Here is a 24,082-nt window from a genome sequence, read left to right on the forward strand (position 1 = left end):
AATCAATGCGAAACATACGATTTATCGTCAATATCATGCGAAACACACGATTTCGCTTCAAATTCGTGCGAAATAGAGATTTTAAACAAAGATTTAGCTTCAAATTCATGCGAAATGAACAATTTAGCTTCAGATTAATGCGAAATACACGAATTAGCTTTAAATCAACGCGAAACATACGATTTAGCTTCAATATCATGCGAAACACACGATTTCGATTGAAATTCGTGCGAAATAGCGATTTTCAACAAACGATTTAGCTTCAAATTCATGTGATATGAACAATTTAGCTTCAGATTAATGCGAAATACACGAATTAGCTTTAAATCAACGCGAAACATACGATTTAGCTTCAATATCATGCGATATACACGATTTCGCTTCAAATTCTTGCGAAATAGCGATTTTTAACAAACGATTTAGCTTCAAATTCATGCGAAATGAACAATTTAGCTTCAGATTCATTCGAAATACACGAATTAGCTTTAAATCAACGCGAAACATACGATTTAGCTTCAATATCATGAGATATACACGATTTCGCTTCAAATTCATGCGAAATGAACAATTTAGCTTCAGATTCATGCGAAATACACGAATTAGCTTTAAATGAACGCGAAACAAACGATTTAACTTCAATATCAAGCGATATACACGAATTCGCTTCAAATTCGTGAGAAATAGCGATTTTAAACAAACGATTTAGCTTCAAATTCATGCGAAATGAACAATTTAGCTTCAGATTCATTCGAAATACACGAATTAGCTTTAAATCAACGCGAAACATACGATTTAGCTTCAATATCATGCGATATACACGATTTCGCTTCAAATTCGTGCGAAATAGCGATTTTAAACAAACGATTTAGCTTCAAATTCATGCGAAATGAACAATTTAGCTTCAGATTCATGCGAAATACACGAATTAGCTTTAAATCAACGCGAAACATACGTTTTAGCAGAAATATCATGCGATATACACCATTTCGCTTCAAATTCTTGCGAAATAGCGATTTTAAACAAACGATTTAGCTTCAAATTCATGTGATATGAACAATTTAGCTTCAGATTAATGCGAAATACACGAATTAGCTTTAAATCAACGCGAAACATACGATTTAGCAGAAATATCATGCGATATACACGATTTCGCCTCAAATTCTTGCGAAATAGCGATTTTAAACAAACGATTTAGCTTCAAATTCATGCGAAATGAACAATTTTGCTTCAGATTCATGCGAAATACACGAATTAGCTTTAAATCAATGCGAAACATACGATGTAACTTCAATATCATGCGAAACACACGATTTCGATTCAAATTCGTGCGAAATAGCGATTTTTAACAAACGATTTAGCTTCAAATTCATGCGAAATGAACAATTTAGCTTCAGAATCATGCAAAATACACGAATTAGCTTTAAATCTACGCGAAACATACGATTTAGCTTCAATATCATGCGATATACACGATTTCGCTTCAAATTCTTGCGATATAGCGATTTTAAACAAACGATTTAGCTTCCAATTCATGCGAAATGAACAATTTAGCTTCAGATTCATGCGAAATAACGAATTAGCTTTAAATGAACGCGAAACAAACGATTTAACTTCAATATCAAGCGATATACACGAATTTGCTTCAAATTCGTGAGAAATAGCGATTTTAAATAAACGATTTAGCTTCAAATTCATGCGAAATGAACAATTTAGCTTCAGATTCATACGAAATACACGAATTAGCTTTAAATCAACGCGAAACAAACGATTTAACTTCAATATCAAGCGATATACACGAATTCGCTTCAAATTCGTGAGAAATAGCGATTTTAAACAAACGATTTAGCTTCAAATTCATGCGAAATGAACAATTTAGCTTCAGATTCATTCGAAATACACGAATTAGCTTTAAATCAACGCGAAACATACGATTCAGCTTCAATATCATGCGATATACACGATTTCGCTTCAAATTCATGCGAAATGAACAATTTAGCTTCAGATTCATGCGAAATACACGAATTAGCTTTAAATCAACGCGAAACATACGATTTAGCAGAAATATCATGCGATATACACGATTTCGCTTCAATTTATGCGATATAGCGATTTTAAACAAACGATTTAGCTTCAAATTCATGTGATATGAACAATTTAGCTTCAGATTATTGCGAAATACACGAATTAGCTTTAAATCAACGCGAAACATACGATTTAGCAGAAATATCATGCGACATACACGATTTCGCTTCAAATTCTTGCGAAATAGCGATTTCAAACAAACGATTTAGCTTCAAATTCATGCGAAATGAACAATTTTGCTTCAGATTCATGCGAAATACACGAATTAGCTTTAAATGAACGCGAAACAAACGATTTAACTTCAATATCAAGCGATATACACGAATTCGCTTCAAATTCGTGAGAAATAGCGATTTTAAACAAACGATTTAGCTTCAAATTCATGAGAAATGAACAATTTTGCTTCAGATTCATGCGAAATACACGAATTAGCTTTAAATCAATGCGAAACATACGATTTATCGTCAATATCATGCGAAACACACGATTTCGCTTCAAATTCATGCGATATAGCGATTTTAAACAAACGATTTAGCTTCAAATTCATGCGAAATGAACAATTTAGCTTCAGATTCATGCGAAATACACGAAATAGCTTTAAATCAACGCGAAACATACGATTTAGCAGAAATATCATGCGATATACACGATTTCGCTTCAAATTCGTGCGAAATAGCGATTTTAAACAAACGATTTAGCTTCAAATTCATGTGATATGAACAATTTAGCTTCAGATTAATGCGAAATACACGAATTAGCTCTAAATCAACGCGAAACATACGATTTAGCAGAAATATCATGCGATATACACGATTTCGCTTCAAATTCTTGCGAAATAGCGATTTTAAACAAACGATTTAGCTTCAAATTCATGTGATATGAACTATTAACCTTCAGATTCATGCGAAATACACGAATTAGCTTTAAATCAACGCGAAACATACGATGTAACTTCAATATCATGCGAAACACACGATTTCGATTCAAATTCGTGCGAAATAGCGATTTTAAACAAACGATTTAGCTTCAAATTCATGCGAAATGAACAATTTAGCTTCAGATTCATGCAAAATACACGAATTAGCTTTAAATCATCGCGAAACATACGATTTAGCTTCAATATCATGCGATATACTCTATTTCGCTTCAAATTCTTGCGAAATAGCGATTTTAAACAAACGATTTAGCTTCAAATTCATGCGAAATGAACAATTTAGCTTCAGATTCATTCGAAATACACGAATTAGCTTTAAATCAACGCGAAACATACGATTTAGCTTCAATATCATGCGATATACACGATTTCGCTTCAAATTCGTGCGAAATAGCGATTTTAAACAAACGATTTAGCTTCAAATTCATGCGAAATGAACAATTTACCTTCAGATTAATGCGAAATACACGAATTAGCTTTAAATCAACGCGAAACATACGATTTATCGTCAATATCATGCGAAACACACGATTTCGCTTCAAATTCGTGCGAAATAGAGATTTTAAACAAAGATTTAGCTTCAAATTCATGCGAAATGAACAATTTAGCTACAGATTAATGCGAAATACACGAATTAGCTTTAAATCAACGCGAAACATACGATTTAGCTTCAATATCATGCGAAACACACGATTTCGATTGAAATTCGTGCGAAATAGCGATTTTCAACAAACGATTTAGCTTCAAATTCATGCGAAATGAACAATTTAGCTTCAGATTAATGCGAAATACACGAATTAGCTTTAAATCAACGCGAAACATACGATTTAGCTTCAATATCATGCGATATACACGATTTCGCTTCAAATTCGTGCGAAATAGCGATTTTAAACAAACGATTTAGCTTCAAATTCATGTGATATGAACAATTTAGCTTCTGATTAATGCGAAATACACGAATTAGCTTTAAATTAACGCGAAACATACGATTTAGCTTCAATATCATGCGATATACACGATTTCGCTTCAAATTCGTGCGAAATAGCGATTTTAAACAAACGATTTAGCTTCAAATTCATGCGAAATGAACAATTTAGCTTCAGATTCATGCGAAATACACGAATTAGCTTTAAATCAACGCGAAACATACGATTTATCGTCAATATCATGCGAAACACACGATTTCGCTTCAAATTCGTGCGAAATAGAGATTTTAAACAAAGATTTAGCTTCAAATTCATGCGAAATGAACAATTTAGATTCAGATTAATGCGAAATACACGAATTAGCTTTAAATCAACGCGAAACACACGATTTAGCTTCAATATCATGCGAAACACACGATTTCGCTTCAAATTCGTGCGAAATAGCGATTTTAAACAAACGATTTAGTTTCCAATTCATGCGAAATGAACAATTTTGCTTCAGATTCATGCGAAATACACGAATTAGCTTTAAATGAACGCGAAACAAACGATTTAACTTCAATATCAAGCGATATACACGAATTCGATTCAAATTCGTGAGAAATAGCGATTTTAAACAAACGATTTAGCTTCAAATTCATGCGAAATGAACAATTTAGCTTCAGATTCATGCGATATACACGAATTAGCTTTAAATTAACGCGAAACATACGATTTAGCTTCAATATCATGCGATATACACGATTTCGCTTCAAATTCGTGCGAAATAGCGATTTTAAACAAACGATTTAGCTTCAAATTCATGCGAAATGAACAATTTTGCTTCAGATTCATGCGAAATACACGAATTAGCTTTAAATCAATGCGAAACATACGATTTATCGTCAATATCATGCGAAACACACGATTTCGCTTCAAATTCATGCGAAATAGAGATTTTAAACAAAGATTTAGCTTCAAATTCATGCGAAATGAACAATTTAGCTTCAGATTAATGCGAAATACATGAATTAGCTTTAAATCAACGCGAAACATACGATTTAGCAGAAATATCATGCGATATACACGATTTCGCTTCAAATTCTTGCGAAATAGCGATTTTAAACAAACGATTTAGCTTCAAATTCATGTGATATGAACAATTTAGCTTCAGATTAATGCGAAATACACGAATTAGCTTTAAATCAACGCGAAACATACGATTTAGCAGAAATATCATGCGATATACACGATTTCGCTTCAAATTCTTGCGAAATAGCGATTTTAAACAAACGATTTAGCTTCAAATTCATGCGAAATGAACAATTTTGCTTCAGATTCATGCGAAATACACGAATTAGCTTTAAATCAATGCGAAACATACGATTTATCGTCAATATCATGCGAAGCACACTATTTCGCTTCAAATTCGTGCGAAATAGAGATTTTAAACAAAGATTTAGCTTCAAATTCATGCGAAATGAACAATTTAGCTTCATATTAATGCGAAATACACGAATTAGCTTTAAATCAACGCGAAACATACGATTTAGCAGAAATATCATACGATATACACGATTTCGCTTCAAATTCTTGCGATATAGCGATTTTAAACAAACGATTTAGCTTCAAATTCATGCGAAATGAACAATTTAGCTTCAGATTCATGCGAAATACACGAAATAGCTTTAAATCAACGCGAAACATACGATTTAGCAGAAATATCATGCGATATACACGACTTCGCTTCAAATTCGTGCGAAATAGCGATTTTAAACAAACGATTTAGCTTCAAATTCATGTGATATGAACAATTTAGCTTCAGATTAATGCGAAATACACGAATTAGCTCTAAATCAACGCGAAACATACGATTTAGCAGAAATATCATGCGATATACATGATTTCGCTTCAAATTCTTGCGATATAGCGATTTTAAACAAACGATTTAGCTTCAAATTCATGTGATATGAACTATTTACCTTCAGATTCATGCGAAATACACGAATTAGCTTTAAATCAACGCGAAACATACGATGTAACTTCAATATCATGCGAAACACACGATTTCGATTCAAATTCGTGCGAAATAGAGATTTTAAACAAACGATTTAGCTTCAAATTCATGCGAAATGAACAATTTAGCTTCAGATTCATGCAAAATACACGAATTAGCTTTAAATCAACGCGAAACATACGATTTAGCTTCAATATCATGCGATATACACGATTTCGCTTCAAATTCTTGCGAAATAGCGATTTTTAACAAACGATTTAGCTTCCAATTCATGCGAAATGAACAATTTAGCTTCAGATTCTTGCGAAATACACGAATTAGCTTTAAATGAACGCGAAACAAACGATTTGACTTCAATATCAAGCGATATACACGAATTCGCTTCAAATTCGTGAGAAATAGCGATTTTAAACAAACGATTTAGCTTCAAATTCATGTGATATGAACAATTTAGCTTCAGATTAATGCGAAATACACGAATTAGCTCTAAATCAACGCGAAACATACGATTTAGCAGAAATATCATGCGATAAACATGATTTCGCTTCAAATTCTTGCGAAATAGCAATTTTAAACAAACGATTTAGCTTCAAATTCATGCGAAATGAACAATTTTGCTTCAGATTCATGCGAAATACACGAATTAGCTTTAAATCAATGCGAAACATACGAATTATCGTCAATATCATGCGAAACACACGATTTCGCTTCAAATTCGTGCGAAATAGAGATTTTAAACAAAGATTTAGCTTCAAATTCATGCGAAATGAACAATTTAGCTTCAGATTCATGCGAAATACACGAATTAGCTCTAAATCAACGCGAAACATACGATTTAGCAGAAATATCATGCGATATACACGATTTCGCTTCAAATTCTTGCGAAATAGCGATTTTAAACAAACGATTTAGCTTCAAATTCATGCGAAATGAACAATTTTGCTTCAGATTCATGCGAAATACACGAATTAGCTTTAAATCAATGCGAAACATACGAATTATCGTCAATATCATGCGAAACACACGATTTCGCTTCAAATTCGTGCGAAATAGAGATTTTAAACAAAGATTTAGCTTCAAATTCATGCGAAATGAACAATTTAGCTTCAGATTAATGCGAAATACATGAATTAGCTCTAAATCAACGCGAAACATACGATTTAGCAGAAATATCATGCGATATACACGATTTCGCTTCAAATTCTTGCGAAATAGCGATTTTAAACAAACGATTTTGCTTCAAATTCATGCGAAATGAACAATTTAGCTTCAGATTCATGCGAAATACACGAATTAGCTTTAAATCAACGCGGAACATACGATTTAGCTTCAATATCATGCGATATACACGATTTCGCTTCAAATTCTTGCGAAATAGCGATTTTAAACAAACGATTTAGTGTCACGTCCCACGCGAGAAAAGAACACGAAGTGTCGACCCGCGAAAAGGACTAGACTCTTTTGTCAAGTTTTGATCCACGCGTTGCCTGCGTCCGCGTCTGATCGGGAACTCGCGTACAATTTGAATAGGCGTGCAACATGTGAAAGGACTCACCGTTCGGAGAGAATTGGCTTGGTTGGTACAATGTTCGATACAGTGGCTGCTGCTGCGACTGCACGGCGATGATCGGCAGGAACTGGGCTGCTCGATTCGGGCGGATTGGCAGGAACTGGCTGTTCTGCTGCTACGGTCGTCAGGAATTTGCTGCTCCGTTGCTTTGATCGTCAGGAAGCGGCTGCTCGTTGCTTTTATTCACTGACTTTAGGTTTAATAAAGCTTTGACTCGAGAATACTGTTAATTAAAATATATGTATATATTCTTTAAACTTCTTGAACACAATAACTAATTAAACTAACGCGGGTTTAATATTACTTATATAGATCTAGAAGGTGACTCGCTTGACTTAATGGAACTAGAATTAAAACGGAACTCGGCGAAATAGTAACAATGAATTTGTAAGGAGAGAGACGAGCCGAGTTAGCAAAGGACGTCTGGTAAAGTCAAGTGCTGGAACGCGAGTGAGAAGTCGAGGAGCGCTCTGAGGCTCCTTCGGCGACTGTGGATGCTGCGAGAAGTGGGGGTGCGCTGGAGTGGGGCGCAGTGTGCTCCGCAGCGCACGCGGTGGTTTGGTGAACATGTTAGTGGTGTGATGAAGTGTGTGGATAACGTTGGTAACGTTGCGGCTGTCGGTAACGTATCGGCGACAGAGCGGCTGTCGGTAACATATCGGTGACAGGGCGACTGTCGGTAACATATCGGCGACAGAGTGTCTGTCGGTAACATATCGGCGACAAAGCGGCTGTCGGTAACATATCGGTGACAGGGCGACTGTCGGTAACATATCGGTGACAGGGCGACTGTCGGTAACATATCGGTGACAGGGCGACTGTCGGTAACATATCGGTGACAGGGCGACTGTCGGTAACATATCGGCGACAGAGTGGCTGTCGGTAACATATCGGCGACAAAGCGGCTGTCGGTAACATATATAGTGTGTTTAAGTGTGTATAGATTAATTAAGTGTATGAATGTGTTATAGATATAGGGTTTCCTTATTCTACGTGATTATGTAGTAACTTAGCCTACGCAATACGTCGGGAGTCGACCGACGTAACACCTCCCTTCCGCGGGGAAAAATAATTTTCCTGTAGGGAAAATTATTTTTACTTAAATGTGGGTACAATTATAAGAATCTCGAGGTATGTCCGCGATTGGGGACCGACGGTGTTATTCGCGTATTTAAAACGGTGTCGTAATCGTCGTCTGAATGTTCGTAATTTCTGCCAATATCGGCCGGGGCTGGCTCTCGGGTGGAGGTAATTTGGGAGGGCTTGGGCTTTTCTTGTTGCTTCAGTGGTGTTCCCTGCTCGATGCACTCCTGGCTGTCCCTGCCGGTGTTGACGTCCTTCTGGAGGTGGAGGCAGAGGCGTGTGGCTGAATTCCAAGCCGCGGCTACCAGTCGGAAACTCCAACCGAACGCGGCGTACAGCTCGACGCCGTTCAGTACCATATTGATTGTGAGTTTGATTGTACGAAACAGGATGTATACTCCGAGGATGCCCGCGGATATTGAACCAAATTGCAAGAAACCGCTCCACAAGCGTTTACTGGTTGAAAGTGCGATTTTCTCGAGCGTTTGCTCGTCTAAGAGATTACTGATTTGGACTGTGTCGCGAATAAATGAGCGGCCTGAGGCTCCTTGAGCCAAGGAATCAATGATTGAGGATCTTTCTATTGGGAACATGATATGTTCTTTTAACTGATTTAGATCCTCCTGGGAATATATTCCCTCGTTCGCGAGGTTTGAAGGGCTCACATACTTCCATGTGACTTGCGTAATGGGTTTCAGTGGTGGAATGTTGCGGATTTCTGTGGGTCGTGGGTTAATTTGGTACCAGGACCCTTGCAGCTTGAAGAGTGCAGGGATGAGTTCGCTACAGTCTCTTTGGGTACTAGTTTTGATTAAAACGTGCGTGCGTGGAGATAGGAAGTAGGATTGGTTATTGTATGTTACGGGGAGATCGTTAAAGCAATCCTCCGTCTTGCGGAGGCTGACAGAAACTGGAATGCACTTCACGATGTGAATGGCTTCTCCGGCCTGGGTGGCGATATAGCCGGCTTCTTGCGTAATCGCGTAAGCCACTTCGGCTGGCGCGACTCGCGCGAGCGTCAGTGCATTTCGAAGGACCTGTTGGTCGAGCCTACAGCGTTGCGTTACAATGTCCTGATAGAGCGATACTATTTGTGATTTTAGGTGTTTTTCTACGTACACGAATTTCGCGTTGACGTAGGTGAAGATGTCTAAGTTGTTGGTGGGAGTGGGAGATTTCGATTTAAATTTTCCTTCCTTATTTGTATCTAAAATGAATAATTTCGGATGTTCAGTACGGATAAGTGTGTATCCGCAAATATTTGTCTTGGCCGTGCTAGTAAGCGCGAACGCTATGTCTTGTGTAGCAACGGTGTACATGACGGGGGAGGAACCTTGGTTAAAGGTTCGGGTGGCTTTTCCTTCATAAAGGACGTCGTACTGGTTTACTCCGCACTGATCCGAAGGGAGGCTTCGCCAGTACGTGTGGCCGTCCTCTGTGTCTAAACAGAATTCCTTGTTTAGAGGACACCTTTGGCCAGATGGAAGGAGGATTTCCTGAGTGTTGATTTTGACAGGTGCACTAAAGGTTTTCAGCGTGATTTTAGCTATGGCTTGCACTACCACTTGAGACCAGGTGCCGAAAGGGTCGCTATATGTGGAGCCTTGGCACGAACCATCAGGGCCTACGGTGCCAGCGAGAGTCAGGCTGCGAGTTGAGGTGGAGTTTGGCTGAAGGCCGGAAATTTGTATTGTGGGTGGAATCGACATAATTCCGGTGGTGAGAAGAGCCTCGCACGCGTCGCGGGATATATATTGCAAATACTGTTGGCGACCGTTCTGAACTATTGATACGTGAGAACTCATACCGCAGTAAAACACCGTTCGATCAATCTCGATCCGGCACTGAACGACGGGCGCCGCGTCGAAGTCCGCCAGCTGCAGAAGCTGGATATGTGCCTCCTCGTTGGACGGGTTGACGCTCTCCATAGCACAGGTTGGTGGGTCAACGGTGGAGAATGTGGTTACATTGGCCGAGCTGCCCCCGCAATCGTAGCCGATAATGGCGGACGCGACACGTATAACCGTGACTAACGCGAAAGCTTGCGTAGCGTACATTTCTCTGTGGTTGTCCGAACTTGACTGACTTCTAGCCTCGGCCACGGATATAAACCTCTTTCGCGGTGGGGGTCGGTTGGAGGGGATTGCGGATGTGAATGCAATACGAGCTGACGGTGGTGCATGTTTTAATTTATTTATATGGACGGTTTTTATCTTGCCCTTTATTTTGAGTTGAACATTGGTCTCCGATAACACCCCGACCACCTCGTATGGACCGTGGTATTCGGAGTCGAATTTTCCTTTCCGGGGCTCCTTGAGAATGTAAACTCGATCCCCGGTGACGAATGTCTGCGCGTTTATCTTGCGGTCGTAATATTTCTTGGAACGCGCCTTCGCTCCGTCGAGATTCTGGCGCGCCTGATTAATCGTGCCCGATAGTTTTTCTTGGAGGTTCTGTAGATAGTCTGAATACGACTCATCGGAAGTCGTGAAACGCGAATCGGCCGAGGGGAGCCTGGCTAGATTACCGAAGACTAGCTCGTGGGGTGTGAATAACGTGCCCTCGTGGACGCTCGTATTGTAGCTGAGCATGGCGCAGGCGAGCCATTCGTCCCAATTATTTCTGTTAATAAATTGTTTCAGATATTCGGTTAGCACGTGGTGCGACCTCTCCAAGGAACCGTTGCTCTGTGGTCGGAACGCGGTCGTGCGAAATTGCGATATTTTGAATTTTTTTGCAACTGCTTTCATTAGTTTGCTCATAAAATTGGCACCTTGGTCGGTGAGGATGGCCTTAGGGGCCCCGAAACGGCAAATAAGGTGTTCAATCAGAGCGTTGGCTGTATCGATTGCTGTGGCGTTCTTTAGTGGGACGGCGACGGAATACTTTGTTAAAAGATCCTGTCCGGTAAGGATATATGTATGACCGGAGGGTGTGGTAGGAAGGGGACCGACGATGTCGAGGGATACCTTGTCGAAGGCCTGTCCAGGTGTGTCTGTCAGTGTCATTGGCTGTCTCGTCTTTACGCGTGTTAGTTTCTTGGTCTGACATTCTAGACAATTTTTTACATATTCTTCTACTTCGCGTTTTAAGGTGGGCCAAAAATACTTTTCTCTAATTCGGCGGTACGTCTTGGTGACTCCCTTGTGTCCGGCAAAAGCTGACCTGTGGTTTTCTATTATTAACTCTCGTCGCGAAGCGTTGTCCGGGATTATTATTTCGTTCAAACAAACGAAGATCTGAGTTTGGGATTGTCCGAATAGTTCTAGAAGGGTCCTTTGTACCGCGCTCCACTGAACGTGGTCAAGATCTGTCTTTGAAACGCTAATCGTGTCGAGTTGAAGTTCTGTCGTTATGTCGTATAGTGAGCGTAGACATTCGATTAGGTCGTCGCTGGTTGTCGCGTGGTTGAGTGTCGGCTTCAGAGGAAGTAGGATTAGTCGTTTCTGACCTAGATATGAAATTCGTCCGCGTCCTATCGTTCCGTCGTTTATTGTGGGTAATTTGTCTGCTACTTTTAGGTCTGCGGTTCCTATGTCGAGTGGCTGTCCGTCGAGCGTAACGAAGCCGACTAAATTGTCGTTTCGCATCGTCAGTCGATCTCTAGTATGTATAAGTGTCCGGCGTCGCGACGAAAAGGGGGTGTTTGGATTGTCAATGATCTCTTCTTCGTCGGACGAGGTAGTTTCTGGAGGATGGGTGGTTTCTAGAGGTAACCGTGCGTCTTCGTCGGAGAAGGATGTGCGTTGGTTGGGCGAGAGTGGTGATGCGATTGAAGGGGGGAGGGACGAGGTCGATGGTTGCGTGCTGTGATTTTTGATTTGATTGGTGACTGTTACGTCAGTCAGGGGTGTTCGACGTACGGCATCGAATAAAGTGGAATCAGAGGAATCGGAAGAGAGGGGGTGGATCGGGACGGGATTGCGTGAGAGCGCGTCTGCATTTGAATTCGATTTTCCCGTCTTGTAAATGATTTGGTACTCGTACTCCGCGAGCTTTAGTCGCCACCGCAGGAGTCTGGAGGTAGGGTCTTTTACTGAGTTGACCCAGACGAGAGGACGGTGGTCTGTAATTAATTTGAAACGCCGACCGTAGATGTAAGGACGGAAATGTTGGACACAGTAAACGATGGCCAAACACTCCTTTTCGATTGTTGAATAATTTAGTTCTGCTCCTTGGAGCAGTCGCGATGCGTAGGCGATCGGTTTGTCTTTGCCGGGCTCGCCCTGGCTCAAAACGCCCCCAATCGCGAATCCGGAAGCATCCGTTGTTACATTGAATTCCCGGTCAAAATCCGGGTATTGTAAAAGGGGTTCGGTTGTCAAAATTTCCTTTAGGGTCGTGAATGCGAGATCTTGAGACGCGCCCCATTCGAATCTAGAATCCCTTTTTAACAATGAGGTTAACGGTTTAGAAATTTTTGAGAACTTGTCAATGAACCGTCGGTAGTAGCCCGCGAGACCGAGGAATTCGCGGACGTTTTTCGCGTTTTTGGGGCGTGGAAATTCGGCTACCGCCCGCGTTTTGTCCGGAGATGGTTTTACGCCATCCTTGGTTATCACGTGGCCAAGGTAGGCCACCTCTTTATGTCAAAATCCGCATTTTGCGGGTTGTAATTTCAGGTTCGCGGCTCGTAATCGTTCCGCTAATTTTCGGAATTTCGCCCGGTGTTCGGAGAGGCTCCTAGAATATATCACGATGTCGTCAAGATAGACGAAGAGCTCGGAGCCCTGCAGACCGGAGAGGATCGAGTCCATTAACCGTTGGAAGGTGGCCGGTGCATTGCGGAGCCCGAACGGCATTCGATCGAATTGGTAATGTCCGTAAGGCGTCGAGAACGCGGTTTTTGCTGCGTCGACTGGGTTCATGGCGATTTGATGGAATCCGCTAGCTAAGTCGAACACGCTAAAGTACTTTGCACTCCCGAGCTGGTCAAGAATTTCGAGAATGCTCGGGAGTGGATACGCGTCCGGGGTTGATTTTTCGTTCAAGGCACGGAAATCAATTACCATGCGCCAGCGTTTGCTACCGTCCGCGGCGGCCTTTTTGGGTACTATCCAAAGTGGTGAATTGTAGGGTGATTTTGAAGGAGATACGATTTTATTCTCTAATAGTTCCTTCATTTGTTTGTTTATTTCATCTTTGTGGACGGGCGGGTACCGGTATTGCTTTACATGGACGGGGATATCGTCTGAAGTGGGAATGGAATGTGTTACGGCTGTGGTACAGCCCAAAAATTCTCCCGACACGTGAAAGAGATCTGGATACTCTGCAATTAACTCAAGTACATGCTCTCTTTCTTCCATGTTTAAATGTTCGGTCGAGATTTCTTCTAAAATTTTCCTCCGTTTTTCCGAAACGGATTCGAGAGAACACGCGTTTACGCGGCGTAGAGGTTGACGTTGTTCATTGGACTTTAGTTCGTGGTCGAGGTTAGAACTCTTAAGGGGATTCGTTTGTGAGAATTCTTCGACTTCTTCTATCTTAATAGAAGGTGTGGCCAGAGAAATGTCGCTTTCGTTAGTGTTAACGCATGGTACGATCGTGTATCCGTCGGTCGCAGAGACTGCGCAATCGTGAATTATCACGCCCGGCGCGATTTCCGTACGGGGAATATATCCCTGGTCTGAGCCGGTAGTCCTTACGCGAATGCACGTGGCTGTGCGAGCTCCGATCAGGCATTGAGCAGGGTTGATGAACGGGTATTCAACACCGTTCCAGGCGATGCAATTTTTCGAGTAGCAAATATCTAGTCCTTCTCTTAAGAAGGCTGAGCCGATGATTCCTTCGGTTGGAATCGAGAATGTGTCTGGGACGACGTGAAACTTGGCGGCAGTCCCGAATATAGTAATAGGCGTAGACCCGATGGTTTCTACATGTCCGTCGGTGATGCCGGTGATTTTTAGTCTTTCCGCGGTATCGATACTCGCGTCTGCGTTCAACGCGATTAATTTGATTATGTTTAATTCAGCGCCGGTGTCGATCATGAATACGGATTTCGTGCGGAGCTCCGGCGCGAGGGTCGCGATATACGGGACCTCGGTATTTTCATTGAGATTTATTCGGTGGACGCCGAGTCGTGCTCGTCTTCCATCGACGCGATCGCGCGGACTTTCGGTGAGGGTGATGCCTCCCGTCGGCTGGGGTTGGACGGGAGGGGTGCCCCGTTTCCCTGGTTGCGTATATTATTATTGTATTCTCTCTTCCTACACTCGTGTATGTCATGGCCTACGTTCTTGCAATAGTTGCAGTGCTTGTCATTATTTCTACCGGTAGTATTGAAAGTCTGTTGAGATGACGAAATTTGTCGACACGTGTCGTTATTCATGACGCGATCGGACGGGTGACGCGACGGCAGGAAGCCGTTATCGCTGCGACGGTTAGAGAAAGGAATTTCTCGGCGACGAGGCGCGCTATCTCCCCTCGGTGTAACCTGATCCGGGAGATATCGGGAGTCTCGGCCGTATCGGTCGGCCAGGAAGTTGTTATCTCCCCTTGATGTAACCTGATCCGGCAGATATCGGGGGCCCTGATTGCGTCGGTCGGCCCGGAAATAATTATCGTCGCGGCGACTCGCTGGCGCGACTTCTCGGCGATACGCGTCGTTATCTCCCCTCGATGTTATCTGACCCGGGGCATACCGTGGTCGCTCCGTAAGAGCCGCGCGTGGCTGGGAAGGTTCGCGCGTGGGAAATGTAACTTGCATTGAATCAGCGAATCGAACTTTAACGTCTTGGCGTCCGTACCGTGCCTTGTCGAGTTCCAAGCGTTTGTAAGCGGTTTTTGCTTCGGAGAAAATTGTTTTTAGCGATTCTTGTCTGTAGGATTTCACCTCCGGCCGGATCGCCGGGATCAAACCCTCAATAAAACTACTCTTCGTTAATTCGTTAATTCCCGGAATATCTGCGACGTCTTCGGCTGCGTCAAGAATCGCGGCTTTTAAATCTTTGATTCTACTGATGTAATCAATAATATGTTCCGAACTGCCCATGAATATGATGGCCATCTGTCCACGGTAATGATCGATTGATTTACGCGAGCCGAATGTATCCTTTAGCTCGTCGCAGAGATCGTGCACGGAGTTGTAATATTCATCCTCGACGGTGGTTAACGCACGACCACGGAGTCGCGTAATAATTAATTGCACGAACGATCTTTCCTGTCGCGCAGGAATCATATCTCGCGCTCTAACGCACGCGCGAGTAAATTGTAAAATCGGAATATTCGTCCCGTCGAAGTACGGAATGGATTCAAGCGCGGTTTTTATTGACAACGACGGACTTTCGTAGTCGCGGTCGTTGTTCAGCGGGAACCTAGGAATTGCCGACTCGTCCTCGTGCGGGATTTCGTTTAATCTGGAACGTTCGATTTGATCGCGCAACGCGGCTAATTCTTCGCGGAGAATTTGCGTATCTTGGGGCTTTACGGATTCATTTTCTAACCTTTCTTTTTCCGTTAATACTTGCTCTTGGAGTCTATCTACTTCGAAACGGCGGCGGCTCACTTCTTCGCGTTCGGCTTCTAGAGTCCGGCGCTCCGCGCGTAGTTTACGTTCCATTTCGTGAACGGATTTTTGTAACATCGCGGTTTCCGAATCGATAGTCACTGTTGGAACGGCGTCTTTCTTGCACGCGGCCATATTATCAAATTTTAAACGCGAGTTTGACACAAGTATCCCACCGCTGCCACCAAATTTGTCACGTCCCACGCGAGAAAAGAACACGAAGTGTCGACCCGCGAAAAGGACTAGACTCTTTTGTCAAGTTTTGATCCACGCGTTGCCTGCGTCCGCGTCTGATCGGGAACTCGCGTACAATTTGAATAGGCGTGCAACATGTGAAAGGACTCACCGTTCGGAGAGAATTGGCTTGGTTGGTACAATGTTCGATACAGTGGCTGCTGCTGCGACTGCACGGCGATGATCGGCAGGAACTGGGCTGCTCGATTCGGGCGGATTGGCAGGAACTGGCTGTTCTGCTGCTACGGTCGTCAGGAATTTGCTGCTCCGTTGCTTTGATCGTCAGGAAGCGGCTGCTCGTTGCTTTTATTCACTGACTTTAGGTTTAATAAAGCTTTGACTCGAGAATACTGTTAATTAAAATATATGTATATATTCTTTAAACTTCTTGAACACAATAACTAATTAAACTAACGCGGGTTTAATATTACTTATATAGATCTAGAAGGTGACTCGCTTGACTTAATGGAACTAGAATTAAAACGGAACTCGGCGAAATAGTAACAATGAATTTGTAAGGAGAGAGACGAGCCGAGTTAGCAAAGGACGTCTGGTAAAGTCAAGTGCTGGAACGCGAGTGAGAAGTCGAGGAGCGCTCTGAGGCTCCTTCGGCGACTGTGGATGCTGCGAGAAGTGGGGGTGCGCTGGAGTGGGGCGCAGTGTGCTCCGCAGCGCACGCGGTGGTTTGGTGAACATGTTAGTGGTGTGATGAAGTGTGTGGATAACGTTGGTAACGTTGCGGCTGTCGGTAACGTATCGGCGACAGAGCGGCTGTCGGTAACATATCGGTGACAGGGCGACTGTCGGTAACATATCGGCGACAGAGTGGCTGTCGGTAACATATCGGCGACAAAGCGGCTGTCGGTAACATATCGGTGACAGGGCGACTGTCGGTAACATATCGGTGACAGGGCGACTGTCGGTAACATATCGGTGACAGGGCGACTGTCGGTAACATATCGGTGACAGGGCGACTGTCGGTAACATATCGGCGACAGAGTGGCTGTCGGTAACATATCGGCGACAAAGCGGCTGTCGGTAACATATATAGTGTGTTTAAGTGTGTATAGATTAATTAAGTGTATGAATGTGTTATAGATATAGGGTTTCCTTATTCTACGTGATTATGTAGTAACTTAGCCTACGCAATACGTCGGGAGTCGACCGACGTAACATTAGCTTCCAATTCATGCGAAATGAACAATTTAGCTTCAGATTCATGCGAAATACACGAATTAGCTTTAAATGAACGCGAAACAAACGATTTAACTTCAATATCAAGCGATATACACGAATTCGCTTCAAATTCGTGAGAAATAGCGATTTTAAACAAACGATTTAGCTTCAAATTCATGCGAAATGAACAATTTAGCTTCAGATTAATGCGAAATACACGAATTAGCTTTAAATCAACGCGAAACATACGATTTAGCTTCAATATCATGCGAAACACACGATTTCGATTGAAATTCGTGCGAAATAGCGATTTTCAACAAACGATTTAGCTTCAAATTCATGTGATATGAACAATTTAGCTTCAGATCAATGCGAAATACACGAATTAGCTATAAATCAACGCGAAACATACGATTTAGCTTCAATATCATGCGATATACACGATTTCGCTTCAAATTCTTGCGAAATAGCGATTTTTAACAAACGATTTAGCTTCCAATTCATGCGAAATGAACAATTTAGCTTCAGATTCTTGCGAAATACACGAATTAGCTTTAAATGAACGCGAAACAAACGATTTAACTTCAATATCAAGCGATATACACGAATTCGCTTCAAATTCGTGAGAAATAGCGATTTTAAACAAACGATTTAGCTTCAAATTCATGTGATATGAACAATTTAGCTTCAGATTAATGCGAAATACACGAATTAGCTCTAAATCAACGCGAAACATACGATTTAGCAGAAATATCATGCGATAAACATGATTTCGCTTCAAATTCTTGCGAAATAGCAATTTTAAACAAACGATTTAGCTTCAAATTCATGCGAAATGAACAATTTTGCTTCAGATTCATGCGAAATACACGAATTAGCTTTAAATCAATGCGAAACATACGAATTATCGTCAATATCATGCGAAACACACGATTTCGCTTCAAATTCGTGCGAAATAGAGATTTTAAACAAAGATTTAGCTTCAAATTCATGCGAAATGAACAATTTAGCTTCAGATTCATGCGAAATACACGAATTAGCTCTAAATCAACGCGAAACATACGATTTAGCAGAAATATCATGCGATATACACGATTTCGCTTCAAATTCTTGCGAAATAGCGATTTTAAACAAACGATTTAGCTTCAAATTCATGCGAAATGAACAATTTAGCTTCAGATTCATGCGAAATACACGAATTAGCTTTAAATGAACGCGAAACAAACGATTTAACTTCAATATCAAGTGATATACACGAATTCGCTTCAAATTCGTGAGAAATAGCGATTTTAAACAAACGATTTAGCTTCAAATTCATGCGAAATGAACAATTTTGCTTCAGATTCATGCGAAATACACGAATTAGCTTTAAATCAATTCGAAACATACGATTTATCGTCAATATCATGCGAAACACACGATTTCGCTTCAAATTCGTGCGAAATAGAGATTTTAAACAAAGATTTAGCTTCAAATTCATGCGAAATGAACAATTTAGCTTCAGATTAATGCGAAATACATGAATTAGCTCTAAATCAACGCGAAACATACGATTTAGCAGAAATATCATGCGATATACACGATTTCGCTTCAAATTCTTGCGAAATAGCGATTTTAAACAAACGATTTTGCTTCAAATTCATGCGAAATGAACAATTTAGCTTCAGATTCATGCGAAATACACGAATTAGCTTTAAATCAACGCGGAACATACGATTTAGCTTCAATATCATGCGATATACACGATTTCGCTTCAAATTCTTGCGAAATAGCGATTTTAAACAAACGATTTAGCTTCCAATTCATGCGAAATGAACAATTTAGCTTCAGATTCATGCGAAATACACGAATTAGCTTTAAATGAACGCGAAACAAACGATTTAACTTCAATATCAAGCGATATACACGAATTCGCTTCAAATTCGTGAGAAATAGCGATTTTAAACAAACGATTTAGCTTCAAATTCATGCGAAATGAACAATTTAGCTTCAGATTCATGCGAAATACACGAATTAGCTTTAAATCAACGCGAAACATACGATTTATCGTCAATATCATGCGAAACACACGATTTCGCTTCAAATTCGTGCGAAATAGAGATTTTAAACAAAGATTTAGCTTCAAATTCATGCCAAATGAACAATTTAGATTCAGATTAATGCGAAATACACGAATTAGCTTTAAATCAATGCGAAACATACGATTTATCGTCAATATCATGCGAAACACACGATTTCGCTTCAAATTCGTGCGAAATAGAGATTTTAAACAAAGATTTAGCTTCAAATTCATGCGAAATGAACAATTTAGCTTCAGATTAATGCGAAATACACGAATTAGCTTTAAATCAACGCGAAACATACGATTTAGCTTCAATATCATGCGAAACACACGATTTCGATTGAAATTCGTGCGAAATAGCGATTTTCAACAAACGATTTAGCTTCAAATTCATGTGATATGAACAATTTAGCTTCAGATTAATGCGAAACACACGAATTAGCTTTAAATCAACGCGAAACATACGATTTAGCAGAAATATCATGCGATATACACGATTTCGCTTCAAATACTTGCGAAATAGCGATTTTAAACAAACGATTTAGCTTCAAATTCATGTGATATGAACTATTTACCTTCAGATTCATGCGAAATACACGAATTAGCTTTAAATCAACGCGAAACATACGATTTAGCAGAAATATCATGCGAAACACACGATTTCGCTTCAAATTCGTGCGAAATAGAGATTTTAAACAAAGATTTAGCTTCAAATTCATGCGAAATGAACAATTTAGCTTCTGATTAATGCGAAATACACGAATTAGCTCTAAATCAACGCGAAACATACGATTTAGCAGAAATATCATGCGATATACACGATTTCGCTTCAAATTCTTGCGAAATAGCGATTTTAAACAAACGATTTAGCTTCAAATTCATGTGATATGAACTATTTACCTTCAGATTCATTCGAAATACACGAATTAGCTTTAAATCACCGCGAAACATACGACGTAACTTCAATATCATGCGAAACACACGATTTCGATTCAAATTCGTGCGAAATAGAGATTTTAAACAAACGATTTAGCTTCAAATTCATGCGAAATGAACAATTTAGCTTCAGATTCATGCAAAATACACGAATTAGCTTTAAATCAACGCGAAACATACGATTTATCGTCAATATCATGCGAAACACACGATTTAGTTTCAAATTCGTGCGAAATAGAGATTTTAAACAAAGATTTAGCTTCAAATTCATGCCAAATGAACAATTTAGATTCAGATTAATGCGAAATACACGAATAAGCTTTAAATGAACGCGAAACAAACGATTTAACTTCAATATCAAGCGATATACACGAATTCGCTTCAAATTCGTGAGAAATAGCGATTTTAAACAAACGATTTAGCTTCAAATTCATGCGAAATGAACAATTTACCTTCAGATTAATGCGAAATACACGAATTAGCTTTATATCAACGCGAAACATACGATTTAGCAGAAATATCATGCGATATACACGATTTCGCTTCAAATTCTTGCGAAATAGCGATTTTAAACAAACGATTTAGCTTCAAATTCATGCGAAATGAACAATTTAGCTTCAGATTCATGCGAAATACACGAAATAGCTTTAAATCAACGCGAAACATACGATTTAGCAGAAATATCATGCGATATACACGATTTCGCTTCAAATTCGTGCGAAATAGCGATTTTAAACAAACGATTTAGCTTCAAATTCATGTGATATGAACAATTTTGCTTCAGATTCATGCGAAATACACGAATTAGCTTTAAATCAATGCGAAACATACGATTTATCGTCAATATCATGCGAAACACACGATTTCGCTTCAAATTCATGCGAAATAGAGATTTTAAACAAAGATTTAGCTTCAAATTCATGCGAAATGAACAATTTAGCTTCAGATTAATGCGAAATACATGAATTAGCTTTAAATCAACGCGAAACATACGATTTAGCAGAAATATCATGCGATATACACGATTTCGCTTCAAATTCTTGCGAAATAGCGATTTTAAACAAACGATTTAGCTTCAAATTCATGTGATATGAACAATTTAGCTTCAGATTAATGCGAAATACACGAATTAGCTTTAAATCAACGCGAAACATACGATTTAGCAGAAATATCATGCGATATACACGATTTCGCTTCAAATTCTTGCGAAATAGCGATTTTAAACAAACGATTTAGCTTCAAATTCATGCGAAATGAACAATTTTGCTTCAGATTCATGCGAAATACACGAATTAGCTTTAAATCAATGCGAAACATACGATTTATCGTCAATATCATGCGAAGCACACTATTTCGCTTCAAATTCGTGCGAAATAGAGATTTTAAACAAAGATTTAGCTTCAAATTCATGCGAAATGAACAATTTAGCTTCATATTAATGCGAAATACACGAATTAGCTTTAAATCAACGCGAAACATACGATTTAGCAGAAATATCATACGATATACACGATTTCGCTTCAAATTCTTGCGATATAGCGATTTTAAACAAACGATTTAGCTTCAAATTCATGCGAAATGAACAATTTAGCTTCAGATTCATGCGAAATACACGAAATAGCTTTAAATCAACGCGAAACATACGATTTAGCAGAAATATCATGCGATATACACGATTTCGCTTCAAATTCGTGCGAAATAGCGATTTTAAACAAACGATTTAGCTTCAAATTCATGTGATATGAACAATTTAGCTTCAGATTAATGCGAAATACACGAATTAGCTCTAAATCAACGCGAAACATACGATTTAGCAGAAATATCATGCGATATACATGATTTCGCTTCAAATTCTTGCGATATAGCGATTTTAAACAAACGATTTAGCTTCAAATTCATGTGATATGAACTATTTACCTTCAGATTCATGCGAAATACACGAATTAGCTTTAAATCAACGCGAAACATACGATGTAACTTCAATATCATGCGAAACACACGATTTCGATTCAAATTCGTGCGAAATAGAGATTTTAAACAAACGATTTAGCTTCAAATTCATGCGAAATGAACAATTTAGCTTCAGATTCATGCAAAATACACGAATTAGCTTTAAATCAACGCGAAACATACGATTTAGCTTCAATATCATGCGATATACACGATTTCGCTTCAAATTCTTGCGAAATAGCGATTTTTAACAAACGATTTAGCTTCCAATTCATGCGAAATGAACAATTTAGCTTCAGATTCTTGCGAAATACACGAATTAGCTTTAAATGAACGCGAAACAAACGATTTAACTTCAATATCAAGCGATATACACGAATTCGCTTCAAATTCGTGAGAAATAGCGATTTTAAACAAACGATTTAGCTTCAAATTCATGTGATATGAACAATTTAGCTTCAGATTAATGCGAAATACACGAATTAGCTCTAAATCAACGCGAAACATACGATTTAGCAGAAATATCATGCGATAAACATGATTTCGCTTCAAATTCTTGCGAAATAGCAATTTTAAACAAACGATTTAGCTTCAAATTCATGCGAAATGAACAATTTTGCTTCAGATTCATGAGAAATACACGAATTAGCTTTAAATCAATGCGAAACATACGAATTATCGTCAATATCATGCGAAACACACGATTTCGCTTCAAATTCGTGCGAAATAGAGATTTTAAACAAAGATTTAGCTTCAAATTCATGCGAAATGAACAATTTAGCTTCAGATTCATGCGAAATACACGAATTAGCTCTAAATCAACGCGAAACATACGATTTAGCAGAAATATCATGCGATATACACGATTTCGCTTCAAATTCTTCCGAAATAGCGATTTTAAACAAACGATTTAGCTTCAAATTCATGCGAAATGAACAATTTTGCTTCAGATTCATGCGAAATACACGAATTAGCTTTAAATCAATGCGAAACATACGAATTATCGTCAATATCATGCGAAACACACGATTTCGCTTCAAATTCGTGCGAAATAGAGATTTTAAACAAAGATTTAGCTTCAAATTCATGCGAAATGAACAATTTAGCTTCAGATTAATGCGAAATACATGAATTAGCTCTAAATCAACGCGAAACATACGATTTAGCAGAAATATCATGCGATATACACGATTTCGCTTCAAATTCTTGCGAAATAGCGATTTTAAACAAACGATTTTGCTTCAAATTCATGCGAAATGAACAATTTAGCTTCAGATTCATGCGAAATACACGAATTAGCTTTAAATCAACGCGGAACATACGATTTAGCTTCAATATCATGCGATATACACGATTTCGCTTCAAATTCTTGCGAAATAGCGATTTTAAACAAACGATTTAGTGTCACGTCCCACGCGAGAAAAGAACACGAAGTGTCGACCCGCGAAAAGGACTAGACTCTTTTGTCAAGTTTTGATCCACGCGTTGCCTGCGTCCGCGTCTGATCGGGAACTCGCGTACAATTTGAATAGGCGTGCAACATGTGAAAGGACTCACCGTTCGGAGAGAATTGGCTTGGTTGGTACAATGTTCGATACAGTGGCTGCTGCTGCGACTGCACGGCGATGA

General features: G+C 39.9%; 1 protein-coding gene across 1 annotated transcript; it reads right to left on the reverse strand.

Annotated features, from left to right (window-relative positions):
- Positions 1 to 8,416: 8,416 nt before the first annotated feature.
- On the reverse strand, positions 8,417 to 15,597 carry LOC143263568 (uncharacterized). Its single transcript, XM_076528437.1, has 3 exons — positions 15,450 to 15,597; positions 14,237 to 14,523; positions 8,417 to 13,177 (listed from the first exon to the last, which is right to left on the reverse strand). The coding sequence occupies exons 1-3, from the start codon at positions 15,595 to 15,597 to the stop codon at positions 8,624 to 8,626; spliced, it is 4,989 nt and encodes a 1,662-aa protein (XP_076384552.1). The 3' UTR covers positions 8,417 to 8,623.
- Between the last annotated feature and the right edge of the window lie 8,485 nt (positions 15,598 to 24,082).

Source organism: Megalopta genalis, unplaced genomic scaffold (genome assembly GCF_051020955.1).
Source record: "Megalopta genalis isolate 19385.01 unplaced genomic scaffold, iyMegGena1_principal scaffold0757, whole genome shotgun sequence".
Classification (NCBI taxonomy): domain Eukaryota; kingdom Metazoa; phylum Arthropoda; class Insecta; order Hymenoptera; family Halictidae; genus Megalopta; species Megalopta genalis.